The sequence below is a fragment of the Staurois parvus genome, unplaced genomic scaffold (assembly GCF_062004578.1).
Source record: "Staurois parvus isolate SC_StPar_1 unplaced genomic scaffold, SC_StPar_1.0 ptg000155l, whole genome shotgun sequence".
In the NCBI taxonomy this organism is placed as follows: domain Eukaryota; kingdom Metazoa; phylum Chordata; class Amphibia; order Anura; family Ranidae; genus Staurois; species Staurois parvus.
The window spans coordinates 2,961,288-2,987,685 of NW_028317951.1; the positions used below are offsets into that span (position 1 = coordinate 2,961,288).

Consider the following 26,398-nt stretch of genomic DNA (forward strand, 5'->3'; position numbering starts at 1 on the left):
TTGGGAAAGAAGGTTCTAAGAAAGTTTGTTAATTTTTCTAGTCAACAAATCACTTGTTGAACGCTTGTTATGCGCAGGTGCCATCTTTAGAGAGATTTGCAGGGTTCTACTCAAACCTATTCACGGTTCCAAAGCCGAATGGAGATGTGATGCCTATCTTAGATCTCAAGGCCCTAAACTAGTTTCTAGTTGTCCATTCCTTTTGAAAGGAATCAGTTCATTCGGTAGTGGCCTCTTTGCAGGTGAGAGATTCTTTTGCATCCATAGATACCAGGGACACTTACCTTCATGTGTTAATTTTTCAACCTCATCACAGGTTTCTACGATTTGCAGTAAAAGACAGTCATTTTCGGTTCGTAGCTCTGCCCTTCAGCCTTGCCACAGCTCCTCGTGTATTCACAAATGTTCTTGCTCCAGTATAGGACTTGGAATTTTGGTGTTAGGTTATCTGAACGACCAGTTACTCAGGGAACAATCTGTTCCAGGCTTAAAGGATAAGTTCACCTTTGGGAACATGTTACATGTTCCACCCATTTTTAGGGTGGAACATGTAACATGCTCCCATAGCTGCAGTCGTGCCTGCCACCCCCCTCCCTCTGACAGATAGTACGGGGAGAAGTTTCCCCATATTATCTGTCAGATTTGAAAGCAGAGCAGCTGTCCACCCACACAGCCAAGTCACTCATTCATAGAGTTCTTAGCAGCTGTCGGCTTGTAGTTTTCAGTGAACTACCGTGGTGCTCCACAGCAGTTCATTGAAGCTTCCTGTCAGAATATCTGCTTGCTCGTACATACTGTGTGGCAAGCAGATATTCTGACAGGTCTGCAGAAGACCTGCATGGCATCAATAATCTACTGATTGCTGGTACAGTGCTTTTCAGACCATGAAACAAAAAACAACAAATCAGTGCAAAAAATCCCAAATTCTGAGTGCCAGAAATAAGTTCAGTTTTTGAGTCCACATAGCACTAGGGCAAGCTCTTAAAGCTTTAGCAGACTCTGAATGAAAACAAATGAGGAAAAAAGTGCCTCTGCAGTATTTAAAGACGTTTAATTACCATAGAGATAAAAAGCCACTCACATGGTGAACATGAGACCAAAATTGAGCTCTTTGGCAGTAACTCGACTTGCCATGTTTGGAGGAAGAAAAATGCTGACTATGACAATAAGAATACCATCCCTACAGTCAATCACAGAGGTGGAAACATGCTTTGGGGCTGTTTCACTGCTAATGGTACAGGCCACCTTTGCTACATTGAGGGGCCAACGGACAGGGCCTTGGAAGAGAACCTTTTTCACTCAGCCAGAATACTGAAGATGGGTTGTGGATGGTTCTTCCAGCATGAAAATGACACAACACTTACTGCCAAGGCAACAAGGGAGTGGCTCAAGAAGAAGCACATTAAGGTCACAGATTGACCTAGCCAGTCTCCAGACCTTAATCCTATAGAAAATTTATGGAGGGAGCTGAAATTTGGAGTTGCCAAGCAACAGCCAAGAAACTTTATGGATTTAGAGAAGATCTGTAAAGAAGGGTGGACAAAAATCCCTTCTTAGATGTGTGCAAACCTGATAACCAACTACAAGAAATGTCTTACCTCTGTGCTTGCCAACAAGGGTTTCTCCCTCATGCAATAGGTAATGTTTTGCTTGGGGATCAAATACTTATTTTACTCACTGAACTGCAGCTCAATTTATACCATTTGTATTGTGTTTTTTTCTGGATTTTTGGTTGATATTCTTTCTCTATCATTTAAAATACACCTATTTAAAACACACCTGGGCAAACTTACAAAATCTGCATGAGATCAAATAGTTATTTTCCCCACTGTACAACAGGATAAGATGGTGCTGTGCCCTCATCCATCTTTTTTGCCTAAAGTTGTTTCTAGCTTTCATTTGAATCAGGACATGGTCCTACCCTCCATTTTTCCAAAACCTCATTCTGCGGTGGAGAGATTACTGCATTCTTTGGATGTAGTACGAGCCATTAGGATCTATCTGAAAATGTCATCACAGATCAGAAGATCCAAATCCTTATTTGTATTACCGGAAGGGCCCAGGAAAGGGCACGTGGCATCTAAAGCAACTATTTTGCATTGGATCCCTCAGTTAATAATTTATGTGTGTGGTTTGAAGGGAAAGAATCCATCCTTTTGGGTTAGAGGACACGCTACCAGAAGTGTGGGAACCTCTTGGGGAATTCATCATCAGGCGCCAGTGGCTTAGGTTTGCAAGGCTGCCACTTGGTCTTCTGTGCATACATTCAGAAGGTTCTACCAAGTGGATGTTAGGGCTGCAGAGGATACAGCCTTTGGTCACACTGTATTACAGGTGGCAGAATAGGTCTTGGTCTGATGGTGGTTTCTGTGAGTGTCTCCCCCTCCCCTCAAGTATATTGCTTTGAAACATCCCAGATTGTAATGAATATAGCCAGCTATGTGTCCCATGATGTACGATAAAGAAAATGTGATTTTTTTTTTTCTACATACTTACCAGTAAAATCCATTTCTTGGAGTACATCATGGGACACGGAGGTCCTGCTGCCTCTTTCTGTGATTTTCATTGCTTGCTACAAAACTGAGGTACTTCCTATATAGGAAGGGTTATGTAGAGGAGGACTTCCTGTTTGGTCTGCCAGTGTCCATTTACCTATAGTTGATGCATAACCCAGATAGTAATGAATATAGCCTGCTCTGTGTCTCGGGATGTACTCCAGCAAATGCATTTTGCAGGTAAGGTATATAGAAAAAATATCCAACTTTCACAGTTCAGCAAACGTGGCTCAATCCCAAACTTAGTTCACCCTGCTCACTCAAGTGTCAAACTCTCTCTTGCACAGCCAGGTGGAGATTGCTTTTTTGGACTCTGATGCATCCGGGTTAACCTCTTCAGGACTATAGTCTCTAAATTGCTGGGTCCCTAATTAGCACTTGGCAATCCAGAGAGCGATGAAAATCGGTCCTTTCCTCTTCAACTGGATAACTCCAGGACCCCTTACCCTGCATACCCTGAGTACTCAACATTACCTTCAAACTGCCCCCTTTAAAGAGACCACAACCTAAACAGTGGGAAAATATACCTGTCATCCAGCACCCATCCTCAGCATCCTGTGCAATATATATATTTATATATTCTTGCTCAAACGTGATCACAGTTCCCAAAGCAGATGTGGGCTTTATCCCATTCTGGATCTAAACGTTCTCTACGTCTTTCTCCAAGTACAAAGATTCTGCATGAAGCTTACCTGGTCAGTCTCTGCTTCCGCCTACTGAAGGACCTTCTGGTATCTGTGGACAGCAAGAATACTTCCTTGCATGTTCCTATTTTCACAGTGCCTCAATGCTAACTGTATTTAGCTGTGGACATGCAACATTGCCAATTTGCTGACCTCCCTTTTGACCTGTCTTGGGACTTTATTTTCAGGGAATCCCCATAATGGAATATTGGATGAATTCCTTTTGAGGAAACAGTCTACTCCAGATCTGTCAAAGATTCAGTTGGATCTGAAATTAGCACTGGACCCGTCTCATCAGCTTTAGTGTCTAGGTCTGATATTGGATACTACCCTGTCCAAGGTTGTCTTTCCCCTGTACAAACTGCAGACTCTCCACACATACTGTTGGACCTTACAGTCCAAGAGTCAACCAACTCTCTGCTTTTTCATCAGGGTTTTGGGCATCACGGTAGTCACCTTCGAGGCAGTTCTATATGGCCAATTTCACGCCAGATAATTGCATCCCAACATTCTGGCAAGGTAAAATAAAAGGGTGCATACGTCTGACCAGAAAAACTGAGCTTGCCTTGGTGTTGTGGGTCACAATTTCAGCACTGGAATCAAAGAAATCCTTTCTCCATTTGGTTTGGAAGGTTCTCAGGAGTCCTAGATAACCATCTCTGTACAAAGGAATTGGTCAGGGAAGAGAAACCACCTGCTGTTCAATATTCTGGAGCTCGGTGGTTAGGTTATCCCTTCAAAGCTGGACCTATGCAAAGTCATCCGACCAGAATTCAGTTGGATACCACCATCTCACAAACCTGCCATAGCACCTGGCAGACATATTTCTCTTGGTGTGGGACAAGGAGATTCCATCCGCAAAAGGTCTCTGTGGGTTGACTCCTGTGTTTTCTGCAGTTTAGTCTTGATCAATAATTGAGCTTGAGTACCATCAAGGGTCAAATCTCAGCCTTTGTGGTCTTTTTTCAGAGACCACTTTCCTCTCGCTCCTTAGTAAGGACTTTCATACAGGGTCTCACCCACATTATCCTTCTTTTACATTGCCCAGTGAGTCTGTGAATCTCAATCAGATTCAGACAGCCCTTTAAACCTACCATGGACATTCTTCTTACTGGCAAAGTTACATTTCCCATTGCCATCACTTTTGCAAAGTGATTATCAGTTGGCACCTTAATTTGTAAAGAAACCTGTTTATGTGCTACACAAAGGTAAGGTTGTTTTGAGACCCAAGGTCTCCTTTCTTTCACCTTAAACAGGGCATTTTTCTACTATTTCTGTCCTATTTCTCTTTATTGCCCTAAAGGTAGGTTTTACTTCTCATTGTTTGAGGACCTCAGAGACAAGGTTCCACCTTTCCCTTTCATAATGCGCTGCATCAGATCAGCCAAGGGATTCATGAGTTTTTCAGTATCAGGCATCTGTTTCTCAGATTTTCAAAGCTGCTATCTGGTCTTCTGTTCACAATTTGTTTTACCAGGTGAATGTTCAGGCTTCAGCTGATGCCAGCTTCAGTCTTAAGGTTCCTCAGGGGGTTATTTAGGCTTTGTTGAGCCACTTCTGTTAGAGGGTAGGTGCACCTTTTTAAAAAATATAATAAATGTACATCTTTTTGCAGGTAAAAAAAATGTGCATTTATTATTTTTTGTATTAGGAGCCTGTAAAGCATTGCACCCATGATCAAGAGAGTGTGGGTGCTATGCAGGGCTTCGCAGACTCTGTGTGTAAGCTGTCTGCTAATACGAGCATTCAGTTACACACTGATAGGAAGCCTCAGTGAACTACACAGCGCTCAACAGCTCCACGGTAGTTCATTGAGAACTACAACCGAACAGCAGCAAAGGCTGTTGGTAGTTGTAGCTTCCCATTAAACAGAATATTGTAAATGAGTGACGCGGCCGGGCAGGCGTGGGGGCAGCTGCTGCAGTTACATATTACATGTTACACTGTGAATACAAGTGTAACATGTTAGTAAAGGTGAACTTATCCTTTAACCTGTTGGTTATTGTGGGCTTGTTAGCTTTTTGTTGCTCTGTTGCCCACCTCTCGGTTGCTCTGCTTTTTTACGTTCTAATGTACTTTGATACTTAATTTTCTTGGAATACATTAAGGGATGATGGACCCTCCCCATTGTTCATATTTTCCACTCTTGCTTTTGCTTGCCACAAAATTAAAATTGTGCAAGGCTGGGAATGGGAGATGTTACATGGGTGTCTAAAACTGTGTTTAGAGGCATACAGTGTATAGTTTTATTTGTAGCTATATGCAGCACTGTAAGATTCAACGAAGCCATACACATAGTTGTGTCTACAAAAGAATGTGTACCCCGTATAGCGACCTAAAGAAAAAAGTAGGACACAGCTGCATCTGTGACCATATATCTAGTATATGAAAAATATATGCATGTAAATGCATGCATGTGTACACGCTTAAAGCCTTGATTAATCAGCACAAGTTGTGCCTCAGCTCTTCCTCTATTGTTGGCTTCTGCTCTGTTCTCTCTGATTCTACTTATGGTCCATGGTCAGTTCTCATTATTTTCTCCACTCCACCCACTACAATGATTTGCTTCCATCATGCCTCCACTATTTCCTCTGGCCTATAAACAGTGGCCATTTGCCTAGAGAGGGGGACTACATTTGTATTTTTGTATGTGATTTCTGTGAACGAATTACTTGTATATAGTTGTTTTCAAATATTTATTTAAAACGTTTTCCTTGTATTCTATCATCGTAGTTTTCAGTACTACTCTATTTTATTAAAAAATAACACCGTTTTATGAAAGAAAACGCAATTGAGAGCAAGTTATAACTAATAAGCTTTATGTATTTAAGTACTGTATGTATATGTGTATTTATAGCTATGTATATAGACTTTAAAATATATGGTGAATGAACCTTATTATTATATGTAAGCTTTTTATGTAATGTTCTTATCAAACTTATATTTTCCAATTTTCAGAGAAAATATTTAAAATTTGATTAGATGATACATCAGATATATATCTTTATACTTTTTAAGTAGTTGGTAAATGACCAAGAAATTATTTCCTTACAAAGTGATTTTATTTTCTTCTCCCATTTTTTTGTGTAATTTAATTAAATATTACCAAGAGAGGCGTGCAGCCAGCAATTTACATTGGATAGAAGTGGATATATCCTAGCAATTAAACAGGAAAGTCATTGGTCTACATTTAGGCTTGGAGATGTGGATGTTTCATAATGGTTGAATGCCTTTTCAAATCAGGGATATTGCATAGAAATTAGGAGGGATTTTTTTTATAGATGTGTTGGTCTATCTCAGTGCTGTTTATTCTTTATAAAACACTGTGCCTTTTGATTAGTACCATAATGTATGGTAAATATGCTTTTTGTCTTTGTTTTTAGTCTCCTGCTGAACAGGCCAAAGCAACGCTGCAGATGGTTCTCCAAGCTGCTGGTGAGTGATGGTAGATGAAGGTTTGCGTTTGTGAGACTGAAATAATTACCGAGCAGAAACTACACTGTGGAACATACCTCATTATAAGGCGGTATTATGTACTGGCAGTGCTGCAAAGTCTATTTCTATCATTATTTTAAAGAGGAAAGGAACTAATTTAAAAGAACAATGACAACAAAAAGTATAGAATTATTTGCATTCTTTCTGGTACAGCAATTATAGGACGAGGTTAGTAAATGTGCATCCCTCTGAAGGGCATGTAAAGTGATTTCTGAACCTCCAGCAAACAGAAGATCATTTTTACAATTAGAAGCAGCCGGTGTGCTGCCTAAGGTTACACATAGCTGATAAACAGAAGGCATTCAGAGGACATTAGCTATTACCATTTACTGTCTGGAGCAAGCATGACCTAAAGCATCACATGTAGTTGTCTAGTAAACCCGTTAGCATCCACATATAAAGCAAATGTATTACGTCAACGTGACCACACATCTTATAGCTGCTCCTATAATTATATAAATTGAAAATTGAAGATCAATAGATCTGTCATATATGTGTGTGTTTGCATATACACTATATTGCCAAAAGTATTGGGACACCCCTCCAAATCATTGGATTCAGATGTTCCAATCACCTCCATGGCCACATGTGTATAAAATTAGGCACTTAGGCATGCAGACTGCTTCTACAAACATTTGTCAAAGAATGGGTCGCTTTCAGGAGCTCAGTGAATTCAAGCATGGTACCATGATAGGTTGCCACCTGTGCAATAAGTTGTCATCTGTGAAATTTCCTTGCTACTAAATGTTCCAAGGTCAACTGTCAGTGGGATTATAACAAAGTAGAAGCAACTGGGAACAACAGTAACTCAGCTACAAAGTGGTAGGCCACCTAAAATGACAGAGTAGGGTCAGCGCATGCTGAAGCGCACAGTGCTTAGAAGTTGCCAGCTGTCTGCAGAGTCAATAGCTAACGGCCTCCAAATTTTGTGTGGCCTTTAGATTAGCACAACAACAGTGCGCAGAGAGCTTCATGGAATGGGTTTCCATGGCCAATCATCTGCATCCACGCCTTACATCAACAAGTGCAGTGCAAAACATTGGATGCAGTGGTGTAAAGCTTGCTGCCACTGGACTCTAGAGCAGTGGAGACGTTCTCTGGAGTGATGAATCATGCTTTTCTGTCTGACAATCCGATGGATGTATCTGGGTTTGGCAGTTGCCAGGTGAACAGTACTTGCATGACTTCATTGTGCCAAGGGTAAAGTTTGGTGGATGGAGGATTATGGTGTGTGACTCTTTTTCAGGAGTTGGGCTTGGCCCCTTAGTTCCAGTGAAGGAAACTCTTAAAGCGTCACCATACCAATACATTTTGGACAACTTCATGCTGCCAACTTTGTGGGAACAGTTTGGGGATGGCCTCTTCCTGTTCCAACATGACTGCGCACAAAGCAAGGTGCATAAATACGAGTGAATGTTTTAAAGAAAATAAAACAGGCCTCCATATCATTTGCAGAAACCGTATGTTCTGGGCCTGCTTATTCAGGACTTGCTCTTTAATATTTTTATATTTAAAGGTTCTAACTATTTCTTTAAATTCTACCCACATACATTGTTGGTGAGTTCTGGGTAAAACCACACTTTGAGTTTACTGGATCTTTTTATAGCTTGGGGGTGTAGCCTAACAATATGTAAATAGGCTTAGAAATTAATCTTCTTTTAAAGCTGGGCAGTTTAATTCAGAGTCTGCCTGTCAAGGTGGTGTCCTTCATTGTCAGTCTGCACTTACCAGTGTCTGTTCCCTTGCAGTGTTTGTCTGCATCCATGTCAATCTGTGGAAGATTTAGGCATCTTGCACACAGCACATTTTTGCAGCCACTTTTAGGGGCGTCAGGTGTTTTTTTTTTCTACAGCTTCCAAATGCCTCTCCATGTGGTGCACACATAGACGTTTAGAAGCTTTTAGTGGCAGGGGCTTTTAGGAGCTGTAAAATCCCACTGCCGGTGTGTCCCAGAGTGGCAGTGTTTTGGCAGAAAACACACTTGACGTGTGTAAACATGTCTAAATGCGCCTAAATGCATGTTCCACTAGGCGCGTTTAGCGCCTAAGCGTTCATTTCAATGGCCAGAATAAATTATTATTCCTGCCAATGAAATGAATTAACACCCAAGTGTTTGACACCTGTAAATGCGTCTAAACACATGTAAAAGCGTTAGACACTTTTACAAGCCTCAGGCGTTTTCTCTGCCAAAATGCTGCTGTTAAGAGGAGCAGCATTTTTAAAATGTCATGTATGCATGAGGCCTTAGCATATTATAAGCATTAACATATACTGTGCAATATGCTTTTTAAGATATTGAAACTCAGCTCAGAGTATTTCTAGCTTTTGGGTTAAATTAGATGCATTATGTGTGTGTCAACCTACTGAGCAATTTAACCACCTGTTGGCAGTCTTCTCATTTCAAGTGCATTGATTGCCTGGTGCAAGGCTATCCTCATTGCAAGCTTTTCATTTGGGACTTGCATTTAATTTGGGACTTGCATACTATCAGCACAAAGGTTCCAGGTGCAGGACAGGTGTGTATTCAGCAGGGTAGGGGGGATTAATTATTGTAAGGATTTAATTAAGGTTTTAGTGTTATGTTTATTCAGTGTTTAGGGGATAAAGTGACACTAAATCATATCCTTATTCTCCAAAAATTGTCCATACACATTCACTGGTACTGTAGTTGTGGTCATGTGTACTGCTGTATACACACTACACATCCCATAGTCTCTTGTCCATCTTGGGAGCAAGCAACAAAGGGTGGCTGCATTCCTACATACAGTGGGACCATGGAGAAAGAATGCAGCCACCCTCTAACAGGAAGTCAGTTTGCAGTAGCAACAACACAAAAAAAGCAGTCTGGACATTTTGAAGAGGTGGAGAGCAATAGGAGGTACTCTTTTAATAAAAGAATGCATACTGAAGAGAATTACATTTTTTAAACCACAGTTTAGTGTCACTTTAAGCATTAAACAACCACCATGGTGTCCAAATATCTTGCTGTTAGGTCACCCAGCTGTTCTCTAAGGATTGATTTAGACGTGTCTAAATCTCCCTTGCCTCTAAAGCCCGAGGCTACTGACAAGCAGTGAGGAATTACATTGCATTATACGTGGTCGCGGGGCATTTGCAGCGTTTCCCTATTGACTTGCATGTGCAGCTTTCGGTGGATGGCCTTATCTTCAGAACTCTGGCATGCCCCTCTGTAATTCCATTATCTAATGGCCTACCTTAGTGACCAATAATGAGGTGTGCTATTTTTGCCCAGTGGGCAATAGTAAAAAGACATGCATAATCTGTCCAATTTTTTTTTTGAGTGCTTGTAGTACAGTGGTATTCTAATGTAATTAAGTAACTCTAATTTTAAAAAATCCCATAGCATTATGGCACTAGTTTGAAACATTGACAAAAGATTTTGAACATCAAATTGGTGCTACTGTCTGTATGTTGTACTAGAAAGGGCAATGTTTTTTAGGCTGTAGCTGGCTGACATGACATTATGCTGGCTGAGCTGACATTATACTCTTCTCCATCTACACCTCCTCCCTTGGCCAATTGATAAACTCCCACGACTTCAACTATCATCTCTATGACGACGACACACAAATCTATCTCTCTACCCCTCACCTCACCCCCTCAGTCTCCAATTGCATCACCAGCCTACTAAGTGACATATCGGACTGGATGTCACTCCACTTCCTGAAACTCAGCCTTTCCAAAACTGAGCTCCTAGTATTCCCCCCAGCCCGTGCTCCCCCCCGACTTCTCCATCAAGATCAACAACACTACCATCAGTCCCACCCCTCACACCAAGGTACTAGGTGTAATCCTAGACTCCAGTCTGTCCTTTCAGCCCCAGGTCCAATCACTGACAAACTCATGTAGACTGCACCTCCGCAACATCTCCAAGATACGACCGTTCCTAACCTCGGAAACCACTAAGCAACTCATTCACTCCCTTATTATATCACGCCTTGACTACTGTAACTCCCTCCTCACTGGCCTACCTCATCGCAGGCTATCCCCACTCTAGTCCATCATGAATGCTGCTGCCAGACTCATTCACCTTACTAACCACTCTGTATCTGCCACCCCTCTCTGCCAATCCTTCCACTGGCTTCCAATTGCCCAGCGGATAAAATTCAAAACACTAACACTGACGTATAAAGCTGTTCATAACACTGCCCCTAATTACATCACCGACCTTGTCTCTAAATACCACCCAAACCGTGCTCTCCGCTCCTCGCAAGACCTCCTACTGTTAGGAATGGACTGGCCAGCAATGGTGGGACTCACCTGCCTTTTGATCTGCAGTACCAGGGCTGGCCAGCGGGTGCTCCCAGCAATCAGAGACTCAACCTTTCAGCCAGCTAACACCTGGAACTGATGATGCTGGGGTATTTAAGGGATGGCCAGACCCACAGACTCTGCCTTGGTGTTGTGTTTGTCCTGGGCCCTGTATCTGTCCTGCATCCTGTTTCTGTTCCTTTGCTGACCCTGATCTGAACTGCTGCTGACTTCTCCTGCTCTGATCCTGGCTTGTGACCCTGACCACCCCTCTGCTTGACCCTCTGTACTACGCTGCTTGCTACCTGCTGAACCTGGCCTGTGACCCCGACCATTCTCTGCTTGCTCCCCCTGTACCTACCTGCCCATTGATATTGACCCGGCCTGCCTGACGACGCTTGCTTGTATATACTGTTATCTGTGGGTGGTTGGTTTGGTTTGTTTGCACTGTGTTATGTTTTAGTATTGCACTGCGTTTATGTTTGTATTGTTAGTGTTAATAAATTGTATTGTTTATCACATATCTGAAGTCTGCGTTTCCCTGCATCAGTCACACACCTCTGGTCATACCTGGGGCCCTGACATTACACCAAGGCCAATCCTGACCAGAAGTGGCTGCACAGGGAAGCCATCTTGGCTTGTTGATGGGAAGGATGGATCTGGATGAGGTTGAATATTTATATCTGCTAGTGTTTGATGACAGGGAGTATGCTTATCAGACTCTGAAGGAGTATACCCGGGATGAACTGCTAGAATGTATACGGCTCGCTCATGTTCTAGTAGATCAGGGCATAGAGTTCTCTGAGGTGCAGCCTTTGATTGAAGTTTGTGCAGAGTTGGTTTCATCTGGTTCCCCCGAATGCAGGGATGAATTTTTGCCACCATTTAGTGCAGACCAGGTAGAGTCCCTGGTGTGGTTATTAGAGGATGATGTGGGTTACTTTCTGGAGCGTTATTCCACATGTTCACCACAGACACTAAGAGATTGTATAAACGCAGTACAGTCATTGACCAGACAGACTTTGTGTAAGCTCAGCTTTGTTCAACCCCTACTGCAGACATGGACAGATTTGTTGCACCCAGCCTCAGTCAGCTTACAAAGACCCAGTCCTGCTTCTAACTCTACTCCTGTATTCCCACCAGCTCCTCCAGTTACAGCCCAGTATACTTGGCTATCTACCGCATGTCAGTACCCTGTTCCCACTCGCTGCACCTATCCTGCCTTTAACCCTGTAAAAGAGCCCTCTGTAGCAACTGCTCCCTCTCCTGTTCCATCCTCCAGTTTTTCTCTGTCTCCAGCTGCTCCATTCGTTTGCAGACCTGCGTTTACTTGCAGTGCTCCAGTAGTTAAAACCAGAGAAAAGCGAAAATTCTTTCCAACCAATACCATCCTGCCAGTATCCAAACCGGTGAGCCTGCCTTCCGTGACTCGGCCTGAAGCCTCTACTCAGCCTGAAGCCTCTACTCGGCCTGATGCCTCTACTCGGCCTGATGCCTCTCTTCAGCCGGATGCCTCTCTTCAGCCGGATGCCTCTCTTCAGCCGGATGCCTCTCTTCAGCCGGATGCCTCTCTTCAGCCGGATGCCTCTCTTCAGCCGGATGCCTCTCTTCAGCCGGATGCCTCTCTTCAGCCGGATGCCTCTCTTCAGCCGGATGCCTCTCTTCAGCCGGATGCCTCTCTTCAGCCTGAAGCCTCTCCTCAGCCTGATGCCTGCATTCAGCCTGATGCCGCTACTCAGCATGATGAACTGATCCAGCCCGACGATCCTATTAGGCCAGTTGACTCGATGCCCGCTGTTGATCCAGATGATCCGGTACCTGATCCAGTGCCCGCTGTCGTGCCAATTGACTCAGAGCCCGCTGTCATATCTGGTGACCCGGTGCCCACTGCCTTGCCAGATGACGCGGTGCCCGCTGGCAAGCCAAATGACCTGATGCCTGGTGACCCAGTGCCCGCTGTCATACCTGGTGACCCGATGCCCGCTGTCGAGCCAGACGATCCAATGCCTGGTGACCCGGTGCCCACTGCCTTGCCAGATGACGCGGTGCCCGCTGACAAGCCAAATGACCTGATGCCTGGTGACCCAGTGCCCGCTGTCATACCTGGTGACCCGATGCCCGCTGTCGAGCCAGACAATCCGGTACCTGATGCCCCGGTGCTCACTGTCGTGCCTCTTGACTCGGAGCCCACTGCCTTGCCAGATGACGCGGTGCCCGCTGTCGAGCCAAATGACCTGATGCCTGGTGACCCAGTGCCCGCTGTCCAGTCAGACGATCCAATGTCTGACCCAGTGCCCGCGGTCATACCAGTTGACTTGGAGCCCACTGCCTTGCCAGATGACGCGGTGCCCGCTGTCGAGCCAAATGACCTGATGCCTGGTGACCCGATGCCCACTGTCCAGCCAGACCATACAATGTCTGACCCAGTGCCTGCGGTCATACCAGTTGACTCGGAGCCCACTGCCTTGCCAGATGACGCGGTGCCCGCGGTCGAGCCAAATGACCTGATGCCTGGTGACCCGATGCCCGCTGTCCGGTCAGACGATCCAATGTCTGACCCAGTGCCCGCGGTCATACCAGTTGACTCGGAGCCCACTGCCTTGCCAGATGACGCGGTGCCCGCTGTCGAGCCAAATGACCTGATGCCTGGTGACCCGATGCCCGCTGTCCAGCCAGACCATACAATGTCTGACCCAGTGCCTGCGGTCATACCAGTTGACTCGGAGCCCACTGTCGTGCCTGGTGACTCGGTGCCCGCCGCTCCGCCTGGGGGCCCGAGACCTGTTGCTCCGCTTGGGGGTCCAGCGCCCGCCGCTCCGCCTGGGGATCCGGCGCCCGCCGCCCCGCCTGGGGGCCTGAGACCTGTCGCTCCGCCTGAGGGCCCGAGACCTGTCGCTCCATCTGGGGGTCCGGCGCCCGCCGCTCCGCCTGAGGGCCCGAGACCTGTCGCTCCACCTGGGGGTCCGGCGCCCGCCGCTCCGCCTGAGGGCCCGAGACCTGTCGCTCCATCTGGGGGTCCGGCGCCCGCCGCTCCGCCTGAGGGCCCGAGACCTGTCGCTCCTCCTGGGGGTCCGGCGCCCGCCGCTCCGCCTATGGGCCCGAGACCTGTCGCTCCGCCTGGGGGTCCGGCGCCCGCCGCTCCGCCTGAGGGCCCGAGACCTGTCGCTCCACCTGGGGGTCCGGCGCCCGCCGCTCCGCCTGAGGGCCCGAGACCTGTCGCTCCACCTGGGGGTCCGGCGCCCACCGCTCCGCCTGTGGGCCCGAGACCTGTCGCTCCGCCTGGGGGTCCGGTGCCCGCCGCTCCGCCTGAGGGCCCGAGACCTGTCGCTCCATCTGGAGGTCCGGCGCCCGCCGCTCCGCCTGAGGGCCCGAGACCTGTTTCGCTCCGCCTGGGGGTCCGGCGCCCGCCGCTCCGCCTGGGGGCACGATGCCTGTCGCCCCGCCTGGGGGCACGATGCCTGTCGCCCCGCCTGGGGGCACGGTGCCTGTCGCCCCGCCTGGGGGCCCGATGCCTGTCGCCCCTCCTGGGGGCCCGATGCCTGTCGCCCCGCCTGGGGGCCCGATGCCTGTCGCCCCGCCTGGGGGCACGGTGCCTGTCGCCCCGCCCGGGGGCCCGGTGCCTGCCGCCCCGCCCGGGGGCCCGGTGCCTGCCGCCCCGCCCGGGGGCCCGGTGCCTGTCGCCCCGCCCGGGGGCCCGGTGCCTGTCGCCCCGCCCGGGGGCCCGGTGCCTGCTGATCCGCCCGGGGGCCCGGTGCCTGCTGATCCGCCCGGGGGCCCGGTGCCTGCTGATCCGCCCGGGGGCCCGGTGCCTGCTGATCCGCCCGGGGGCCCGGTGCCTGCTGATCCGCCCGGGGGCCCTGTGCCTGCTGCTCCGCCTGGTGGCCCGCTGCCTGCTGCTTCGCCTGGTAATCCGATGTGCCTCTGCCCGGAGTCCTGCCCGATGTGCCTCTGCCCGGAATCCTGCCCGATGTGCCTCTGCCCGGAGTCCTGCCCGATGTGCCTCTGCCTGGAGTCCTGCCCGATGTGCCTCTGCCCGGAGTCCTGCCCGATGTGCCTCTGCCCGGAGTCCTGCCCGATGTGCCTCTGCCCGGAGTCCTGCCCGATGTGCCTCTGCCCGGAGTCCTGCCCGATGTGCCTCTGCCCGGAGTCCTGCCCGATGTGCCTCTGCCCGGAGTCCTGCCCGATGTGCCTCTGCCCGGAGTCCTGCCCGATGTGCCTCTGCCCGGAGTCCTGCCCGATGTGCCTCTGCCCGGAGTCCTGCCCGATGTGCCTCTGCCCGGAGTCCTGCCCGATGTGCCTCTGCCCGGAGTCCTGCCCGATGTGCCTCTGCCCGGAGTCCTGCCCGATGTGCCTCTGCCCGGAGTCCTGCCCGATGTGCCTCTGCCCGGAGTCCTGCCCGATGTGCCTCTGCCCGGAGTCCTGCCCGATGTGCCTCTGCCCGGAGTCCTGCCCGATGTGCCTCTGCCCGGAGTCCTGCCCGATGTGCCTCTGCCCGGAGTCCTGCCCGATGTGCCTCTGCCCGGAGTCCTGCCCGATGTGCCTCTGCCCGGAGTCCTGCCCGATGTGCCTCTGCCCGGAGTCCTGCCCGATGTGCCTCTGCCCGGAGTCCTGCCCGATGTGCCTCTGCCCGGAGTCCTGCCCGATGTGCCTCTGCCCGATGTGCCTCTGCCCGATGTGCCTCTGCCCGGTGTGCCTCTGCCCGATGTGCCGCTGCCCGGAGTCCAGCCCGGTGTGCCGCTGCCCGGAGTCCTGCCCGGTGTGCCAGTCTTTGATATCCCGCCAGTTGCCAGACCCGGGCGGTGGGACATTTTGCCCAGCTAGGACTGTTTGGGGCGTCCTGAGGCCGCTCCTTGAGGGGGGGTACTGTTAGGAATGGACTGGCCAGCAATGGTGGGACTCACCTGCCTTTTGATCTGCAGTACCAGGGCTGGCTAGCGGGTGCTCCCAGCAATCAGAGACTCAACCTTTCAGCCAGCTAACACCTGGAACTGATGATGCTGGGGTATTTAAGGGATGGCCAGACCCACAGACTCTGCCTTGGTGTTGTGTTTGTCCTGGGCCCTGTATCTGTCCTGCATCCTGTTTCTGTTCCTTTGCTGACCCTGATCTGAACTGCTGCTGACTTCTCCTGCTCTGATCCTGGCTTGTGACCCTGACCACCCCTCTGCTTGACCCTCTGTACTACGCTGCTTGCTACCTGCTGAACCTGGCCTGTGACCCCGACCATTCTCTGCTTGCTCCCCCTGTACCTACCTGCCCATTGATATTGACCCGGCCTGCCTGACGACGCTTGCTTGTATATACTGTTATCTGTGGGTGGTTGGTTTGGTTTGTTTGCACTGTGTTATGTTTTAGTATTGCACTGCGTTTATGTTTGTATTGTTAGTGTTAATAAATTGTATTGTTTATCACATATCTGAAGTCTGCGTTTCCCTGCATCAGTCACACACCTCTGGTCATACCTGGGGCCCTGACACCTACTCTCTAGCTCCTTTGTCTCCTCCTCCCATGCTCGTCTCCAGGATTTTTCAAGGGCTTCACCCATCCTCTGGAACTCCCTATCCCAATCTATCAGGCTATCACCTACTCTGTTCACTTTTAGGCACACTCTGAAAACTCATCTCTTCAGGGAAGCCTACCCCGACCCCAGCTAATTTTGGAATCCTCTACTCTTCCTACCACTCCATCCCCCACAGCTAATTACCTCTTGTACCACTATCCCCTCCCTCCTAGATTGTAAGCTCCAAGGAGCAGGGCCCTCTAATCCCTCTTGTACTGAACTGTATTGTTACGGTACTGTCTCCCTCCTAATGTAAAGCGCTGAACAAACTGTCGGCGCTATATAAGTCCTGTATAATAATAATAATTCTACACTTAGAAATGGCCTCCTGCACACCAATACTGTAAAGAGTGGTTATTTCAAGTATACCTAAATCCAAACCAAAACATTTTTAATGTATTGCAACTTATCTGCCTTGAGATGTCTGTATTAGTTTTTTTTAGGTCTGTTCTCCCTTTTGCTTGGTGATCCTGCCAGTAACACAGTTCTTATCCTAGTGTGGCTATGCTCACTTTTTCCATTATATCTATTCTGGGTTGGTCTACTAGCCCCTGCTCCTTTCCTCCATTGCAGTGGGAAGAGTTCCTTTGTAGCTCACAGAAGGTTGCACGTAGGAAGTTAAAAGGGCACTGGAATTCTAGATAAACAGATAATAATTAGCAAAAAGTATACTTGGACTAAAAAACAATAGTAATGCGCCCACCATTTTTGAGAATTGGTAAGCTGCCATTTTTTTGTGGGTTTAGATGTCCTCAAATGGTTCCCCCTCACCAAAAAAATGTTCTATGCAGGTAAGGGGCACCTGTAGATAAAAACAAACTGTGCAGATTTGAGTAATTGCCTCTGCTATATGTGTAGGCACTTAGTACCTACTGAAGCCTGACTGAAAAGTCCCCAGATATTATGTCATCCCAACCTGCCTTGTTGCTAGGATGTTGTAAGAGACTCCAAGCTGTTACTGTTCACCTCCACTATCACAGGAGCAAGCTCTTTCTCTGATTCAAACCCCCTCATATGCATGTTATCTGCCCTGATGCAGTTGCTGTGGGCTCAGCATGTAAGAGCTTGCTCTTGTGATGGTGGAAGTGAACAATAACAGCTTGGAGTCTCTTAGCAATATCCTAGCAACAACACGGTACGAGATGATGCGATCTCGGGGAGGTTTTCAGTCAGGTATCAAGAGCTAGGTATAGTGCTCAGCGTAAATGAGTACACCCAAACAGATTTGTTAGAAAATCTTTACTTTCCTTTCAGAATTAACATTTTCTATGGGACAGTATACTACAAAAAACTTCCACAAATGCGAGCAATTGCTTGCAAACAAGACTTGTTAATTTGCACAAACAATATAGTATTTTTCCTAACAAATTAATTTAAGACCATGTTGCAAAAATGAATACGCCCCAATAAAAGTCTTAGGAGCAAAACTAAATTTTAGACGACAAAATTCTAATTAACATGGATTCAACTACAGGTGAGTCTAATTATTCATTAATAGGTGTCCAACAGATAGTTGATTATAAAAAGGTGTTATTTAACAAAGAAAACCCCTTTCCCATTTCATACTGTCAGCAATGGCACCACATGGAAGAGAAATGTCACAAGGCCTGAGAAAATAATTTAATTACACAAGAAAGGTGAAAGCTACAAGAAGATCAGTCAGAATACTGTAGCAAAAAGTTATACAAAAATTATAACAAAGATGGAACTGTTACATCTCAACAGGAGTGTCTTCTGATGAGTAGGGTTGAGGAAAATTGCCATGCAAGTTCACTGCAGTTAGCTAAAGAAGTAGAAAGCCAAACTGGGGTTATTGTTTCCCGTGACACAACGTACACTGCAGAGGAATGGCATGCATGTGTGTCATCCATGAAGGAAGCCTCTCCTAAAGCCCATGCACAAAAAAGCCCATCTAGTATTTGCGAGGGCCCATGCTGAAAAAGAAGACTACTGGGACTCTGGAGTGATGAGACCAAGATAAATGTTTTTGGAGCTTCAAAACTGTATGGCGTTGCAAGAGGAGTACAAAGAAAAATGCATGGTGCCCACAGTGAAACAGCACAATGGCAGTGTCCTTCTGTGGGGCTGCATGAGTGCTGCTGGTGTCAGAGAGCTGCATTTCATTGATGGTATCATGAATTCACTGATGTACTGCTTAACACAGAAGATGTTACTATCACTCTGCCGTTCGTCGTCGTGTACTCGTGCAGTGATCCAAAACACATGTAAGGCCACTGTTGCATTTCTGAAGAACAGGGTGAAATGATTCAGTGGCCAAGTACGTCTCCTGATCTAAACCCAATCAAACACCTATGGGGAATTCTGAAGAGACAAGTTGAGCATCACTCTCCAACCAGCATCCAGGCTCTAAAAGAGGTCGTTCTTGAAGAATGAAAAAAGATCGATGTTGCAATACGTCACCAACTTGTTCATTCCATGCCTAGAAAACTTGGTGCTGTCCTTACAAATCATGGAGGTCATACAAAATACTAGATGTAGTAGTTTTTGTTGTGGGGTGTATTCATTTTTGCATCAACTAATTTCAGTAAACTTAAGTTACCTAAGTTATATTATTAACCTTCCTTTCATGTAATGAGCTAAGCAAATATTCTATAAAACTCAGTTTTGTCAAAATGTTGGAAATTGTTTTTGTGTTCATTGAGATATTGATTAACAACTTGACGCCGACCGTACGCAAATATGTGGCCTTGATGCCGAGCAGCCGCATATTTGCGTACCATTTGAAAACACATATGTGCTGAGAGCGCGCTCCCAGCATGTATGTCGGTGTCTCACAGAAAGGTCCCGATCGCAAGGGGAGTCACATAACCCTAAAACCCCACCCCGCCTCCCAGTGTCTGAAACCCCTTAAAGGGCCGGGAGGCGCCGGCGTGAAGAGGTTAAAATCTTACTTTTCAAAAGGGGTGTACTCATTTATGCTGAGCACTGTAAATGGCCTAGAGCATTATTCAATTTTGGTCAAAGCTGCATAGTTTATTATTAATTACAGGTTCCTGTTACCTGCATAGGCAATTTTTTGGTAAAGATGAACTGTGCCTTTAAAGCAATTTCGTAGGCTTCTTGTCAGCATGTCAGGTCATTGTCATATGATCTGACCCCTGGCTTTAATACATTGCTGTCACTGACAGCTGCTGGTCTACAGTAAAAATCAGGAACCATTGAGAAAGGTTCCTGATCATGTGATCAATGTGACAGCCAATTATGGTCATCACATGAGCTGGTTTACATACACACTTGTTAGCTTCAGCTGTCACTATGCCTTGCACAGAGAGAGGCACAGTGATAGCTAAAGCCAGTAAGCTACAGTTAGTATAGTAACAAATTAAACTTAAATACAGTTATTAGTAGAATAGTTAAACATTTTTTTTTGTCCAATTGTCAGCTATAAAGAAAACCATGAGCAGGTTATTTTGTTGAACCGAAAAGCGGCTACATAATGAATAGAACGTGACACTCAGAAAATTTCCAAAAATTATGCTTTATTACACATATATAGATATGACATATGGGCATATGCCCTGGTTTACCATCACCTCAGTATGAGACAATAACACACAGACCTAAAACCATATAAAATGACATCAAGACCGGTCTAAATGCATGTGCAACAGAAAGAATGACTTCAAGAGTCTAATACCTCTGCAGCGCAAGCACATAGGTGAACACTTCCATGGGGAGGTGTATCCAAAAATTGTACCATAAGTATACCATAATATTGAATATATAATAAATGACAATATCAATCTGGTGAATCCCAATAAGGGAATCCAAAAATTCTACTATGGATATATATATATATCACATGTATGCAAGGCTGCAGCACAAAAAGCGTGAAGAGGAGAACAATAGGCCTAGGGCCTGTATGGAAAAAGACATAAATGTCCAATATATGATACAATGCATTCCTGTGCCAGCACACGTGGTTGGGGCCCATTCATCTGTAATATGAACAGCTGTATCTCAGAGCTTTTGAATGAAAATAAGCCCCAGTTATTCCCAGGATGGGAGAAAAGATGCAAATAGCAACATTCTGCTTGAAATGGTGTCTTCACCACTGTTTGTGGACTACACACCACCTTTTGTAGAAAAAACAACAAGACATATCCCAAGGTATCTTCTGCTTGTAGAAATATATATGGTGTTGTATCTTGTGTCCTACATAAAGCACCATGATGTCCCCATCCTGTAGTAAAACAAATAATGTGGGAAGTCACTGACAGAGCTTACACTCAGTAAGATATATAGATCATATAGATCACAGAGGATCATATATCTAATGTCCCGCAACAATCCACTCACCACCTGTGCTGTGGAAAATGAGAATAAAAGAAATGTCCTTCATGGGTATTGCCATACACGGCCACAGAGACCAGGGAGCCACCGCTGACATCCACCGATATACCGCGGGCTCCAGCCCCCTCTTGGCGCTTGTGCTGCTCACACTTGCCTCATGGCATGTGAAGATGGCTTCCTCCTCATGGACCAGCGTGCGTTCCACCTAGTGCGCATGACCGGAAGCTGAGTGAGATACGCCCATCGGCGAAACGCGTTGACGTCATACGTCAGTTACGTCACTTCCGGTCATGCGCACTAGGTGGAACGCACGCTGGTCCATGAGGAGGAAGCCATCTTCACATGCCATGAGGCAAGTGTGAGCAGCACAAGCGCCAAGAGGGGGCTGGAGCCCGCGGTATATCGGTGGATGTCAGCGGTGGCTCCCTGGTCTCTGTGGCCGTGTATGGCAATACCCATGAAGGACATTTCTTTTATTCTCATTTTCCACAGCACAGGTGGTGAGTGGATTGTTGCGGGACATTAGATATATGATCCTCTGTGATCTATATGATCTATATATCTTACTGAGTGTAAGCTCTGTCAGTGACTTCCCACATTATTTGTTTTACTACAGGATGGGGACATCATGGTGCTTTATGTAGGACACAAGATACAACACCATATATATTTCTACAAGCAGAAGATACCTTGGGATATGTCTTGTTGTTTTTTCTACAAAAGGTGGTGTGTAGTCCACAAACAGTGGTGAAGACACCATTTCAAGCAGAATGTTGCTATTTGCATCTTTTCTCCCATCCTGGGAATAACTGGGGCTTATTTTCATTCAAAAGCTCTGAGATACAGCTGTTCATATTACAGATGAATGGGCCCCAACCACGTGTGCTGGCACAGGAATGCATTGTATCATATATTGGACATTTATGTCTTTTTCCATACAGGCCCTAGGCCTATTGTTCTCCTCTTCACGCTTTTTGTGCTGCAGCCTTGCATACATGTGATATATATATATATCCATAGTAGAATTTTTGGATTCCCTTATTGGGATTCACCAGATTGATATTGTCATTTATTATATATTCAATATTATGGTATACTTATGGTACAATTTTTGGATACACCTCCCCATGGAAGTGTTCACCTATGTGCTTGCGCTGCAGAGGTATTAGACTCTTGAAGTCATTCTTTCTGTTGCACATGCATTTAGACCGGTCTTGATGTCATTTTATATGGTTTTAGGTCTGTGTGTTATTGTCTCATACTGAGGTGATGGTAAACCAGGGCATATGCCCATATGTCATATCTATATATGTGTAATAAAGCATAATTTTTGGAAATTTTCTGAGTGTCACGTTCTATTCATTATGTAGCCGCTTTTCTGTGAATCTCTTTTCACAAACCCCTCTTTTTTGAATGCCTTTTTTGGCTACTGAATAGAAACCGAATATTGGGTGACATGATAACTTAACTGATAACCTCTTAACAATTACCTTTAGTATATTTTGTTGAACCGGCATACCAAATAAAAAGTCTTATGTCCCTTCAAAAATATAAAGGTTATGGTAGTTATCGCAAGGTAATATCATGTCATAATGTGAGAGTTGCCTTAAAATGAAACCCTCCAGCGGCACACTGTCATCGCTGACAGGGCTTCAATCTTCACCCAGTCTTTCTTCTATGTTCGCGGGCACCAGCCTTTGAATGACTGAGTCGTGATGATGTCACTCCCACGCATGTGCATGGGAGTCATGGCCATGCCAAAAAGCTCTGAGGGGACGGCATGGGTATGCTGTCCATTTAGAGTGCATGCATTGGTGACTTCTCCGGCTGCTGCTCACTGGAATATCTCCCAAATGGCGCATATTTAGGAGATATTCATTTCACTTACAAGTAAGCTTTATTATTAGTTTACCTGTAGGTAAAAGTATCAGAAACAAGCTTACTACCGGTTTAATAGGGTCGTTAAGTTAGCTGATGCATACTGATGCTGCTAAGCTATCTCTCTGCCCCTTAGTTTAAACCATCAGTTTCTTCACGTATCACTGATTTACTAACAGACATATCAGACTGCTTGTCACATCAATTACTCAAACTCAATTTATCCAAAACTGAGCTCATAATATTTCCTCCCCCACGTGCCTCTTCCCCTGATTTCTGTGTCAAAATCAATGGCAAATCTAACAGTCTGTTCCTGCATGCTAGGGTGCTAGGTGTAACCCTGGACTCTGAACTGTCCTTTCAGGCCTAAATCCAATCCCTGTCCAAATCATGCCGCCTCAACCTCCGCACCATCTTCAGAATACACCCCTTTTTAACCAACAACACCACAAACTTCTAATTCACTACTGGTTTTTCTATCACCTCGACTACTGCAATTCCCTTTTCATTGGATTACCTTTACATAGACTATCCCCCCTTAAGTTCATCATGAATGCTGCTGCCAGACTCCTCCACCTTACCAACCGTTTGGTGTCTGCTACCCCTCTCCACCAATCCCTCCACTGGCTTCCACTCACCCAACGAATAAAATTAAAAATACTAACAATGTACAAAGCCATCCACAACTCTGCCCCCAGCTACATCACTAACCTGGTCTCAGCCAAACCAAATCATTCTCTTTGTTTCTCCCAAGACCTCTCTTGCTCCCTTGTTGCCTCCTCCCATGCTCATCTCGAGGACTTCTCCCGAGCATCTCCCATCCTATGGAACTCCTTACCCCAGTCTATCCAACTATCTCCTAATCCGTCCCTCTTTAGACTATTCCTGAAAACCCTATTCTTTAAAGAAGTCTATCCTGCTTTTAAATAATACACTGTGTTTTTACATTCTCTGTCAGCTCATCCCCCCACAGTTATTACCTTTTGTACCACTTTACCATCCCTCTTAGGTTGAAAGCTCTAATGAGCAGGGCCCTCTGATTCCTCTTGTATCAAATTGTATTGTAACTGTAATATCTGCCTTCAGTCTGTAAAGCACTGTACAAACTGTTGGTGCTATATAAATCCTGTATAATAATATACTTGGACTGGGCATCTAGGTTTAATTGACCTCTGGCTGTGAAAGGCCTCTTGGCCTCTTGTAATCCTCTGTACAGTAGCGCTCACACTGGGAGAAAGAGGGGCAGCACTGAGAGTGTCTTGCTTTTTACAGTGTTGTCAGTGCTTGTACAGTGCTGTCTATAAACATGCTTACAAGAGGGGCAAGCATCAGGATGACATCATTAGTGTTCTGTTTTTCATTATACCCCACCATAGACTGAGGCAGCTCCTGTATCTGACATTGATTAAAGCCCATCTTCAGTCCAACTAAAGTTTTCAATAGAGTAGAACTTTTTCAGGGACTGTAAATTCTGTCTGTGTCCACGAAGAATAGATCTCTGGTCTCTTCCCTCTTCTCACATGTGGCACAGAAATAATATCTCAACCGAGAATATAAATCTACCCTTCCCTACTAAAATATTTACTGTTCTTCCTGTCCAAGTCCTTGGTTTCCCCTTGCTTCCTGTTCTTACACTTGCCTAATCACAGAAGACACATGGACAAATGTCACAGGGGTTCCCACCTGTCTGTTCTTTTAAAACTAAAGAAATGAAAGTATAATTTGGAGTAAGGCTTTAACACAGTGAATTTAAGGACCCTGGATAGGCCACGTGCTAGGAGACTCTGGATCACAAGGTTGGCTGAGCAGAATTTCAAATCTTTTGGCAGGTAACACAACATACGTAGATCTTATCTGTGTAATTCAGTATTTGCCTTGAGTTTGCCTTTAATATTCTTATGTCTGATATGTTCTAGAAACATTTAGACATATGTCTGTATTTACTCTTTTCTGCAAGACAGCTAGCTTTTTTCCTCATTGTCATCTGTTCAATTGTGCTGCATTTTTCTAATTCACTTCCTTTATGCCTTAAAATATTTTAGCGTGGAATTTCAGCCAGTGTTTTTTTTTTCTCCTTTTTAGCTCAAGTGTATGTATTGATACCGCTTGCAAATATTCACATCTTTTCCAATAAAGTTTCCAAACAATGTTATATTTCACATTTTCAAATATATGCATTATTCTCCATATCTTTAATATGCTTTTGAAGCGTATAATTATAAAATAGATGTGACAGCCCGGCCCTCAAAAAGAACAATTTGTTTATTTTCCTCTCAGCTGTCACCCCTCATTTCTTTAATTTAACACTTTGAAATGTATTACAGATAGAATGAGATATACCTCATTTTGGCCTTGGTGCTCTTTATTTTGAAAGATGGTTAAAAATATTTTTGACACCTAAACACATAAAAGAAAACAGAAGTTGGGCTCATGATGATGCATTTTGTAATAATAGCATCTCCTGAAGCATAGCAGAGACATAAAACCTGTTTTCCCTTCATCCTATGTGTTATCTGGATTTCTTTTGTTTTATTTGCTTCATTCAGCCATGAAGTGGATTAATATTAACCCTGTACAATGTGTCACTTATCTTTTGATATTGTGTCTTTTGAAGTTGAATTTAGGAAGCCTGTTCTCAGCAGGAAGGCCAGCAGGCTAGAGGTTCTTTAACTTGATCACTAGTGTAACCACTGGTGTTAGCTTGGTAGTGTATTGGTAGTATGTTATTTGTGAATTTGCAAAAGCAGTTAGTGCAAATAGTAGTCTGAACTTAGGCTTTGCCAATACTTAGGCCTGATGACATGCTAATACGATCTGCCTTCTTAAAGTCTAATGGAACTATATGCCTGAATGCTGGTTGGACAGCTTGATTGGTTTGCTTAAAGCACATAGTAATGTACCCTAGCAGCATGACTCGGGTTAACCTAAATTCCCACTGTACAGCAAATGTCTGCTTACGTCATCATTAAGTATGCCTTTTCTGATGCTCAGGTAAGGCAGCTGTGTCCTCAATGACCAGTTCAGCTTTTGAGGAGCAATGCAGATAAATGGGATCTTTGCTCCTCTAAGAAGTAACAGGCTAAGAGGGACTATCTTCTGATGGGTGAAAAAAATCTGTATTCTAACACTGTATTTTAATGCTTTCCTTATGACTAGACTTCCTTTTTATGTTCAAATAAGTTTTTATTAATTTCTTTTTAGAAAATAGGTCACACATATGAGAATGTAATCTAAAGATACACAATAAGACAGATAAACAGTACAAGTTTGGTCATATAGAGGATTCTCCAAAAGAGAATGGAAAGCCAAAGACTAAAACATTCTTAACAGCTGAACTGGGTTATGGGGGGTTTTTGGGACTCGTAAAATGGCCCAGGCAGATAAAATTGTAACATCAACCGAGTATCAAAGCACTTATGTAGACTTTTTAAAAGCGGAGACTCAATTCTCAGAATTAAAAAATAAATGTACTGTGAAAATACTGTTTTACCAGTGGGTTTTTTTTCAATTTTTATGCTGTGTATAGTAAAAAGCTGTTTTGATCAGTTTTTTGTTTTCATATATGTTTATTCAGTTTTAACAAAGTAACAGAATACCAGGCATTTATGGCTGTATATGTTTCATCACAATGATGGTGATAA

General features: G+C 45.4%; 1 protein-coding gene across 3 annotated transcripts in view; it reads left to right on the plus strand.

Annotated features, from left to right (window-relative positions):
* Nucleotides 1–26,398, plus strand: part of RSRC1 (arginine and serine rich coiled-coil 1) — a 451,267-nt gene that overhangs the window by 228,567 nt on the left and 196,302 nt on the right. For all 3 annotated transcript variants that reach the window (XM_089675413.1, XM_089675412.1, XM_089675411.1), the window contains exon 6: nt 6,622–6,673. In XM_089675413.1, coding sequence (XP_089531539.1) covers nt 6,622–6,673 — 52 coding nt within the window. The remainder of the gene's footprint in view (nt 1–6,621; nt 6,674–26,398) is intronic.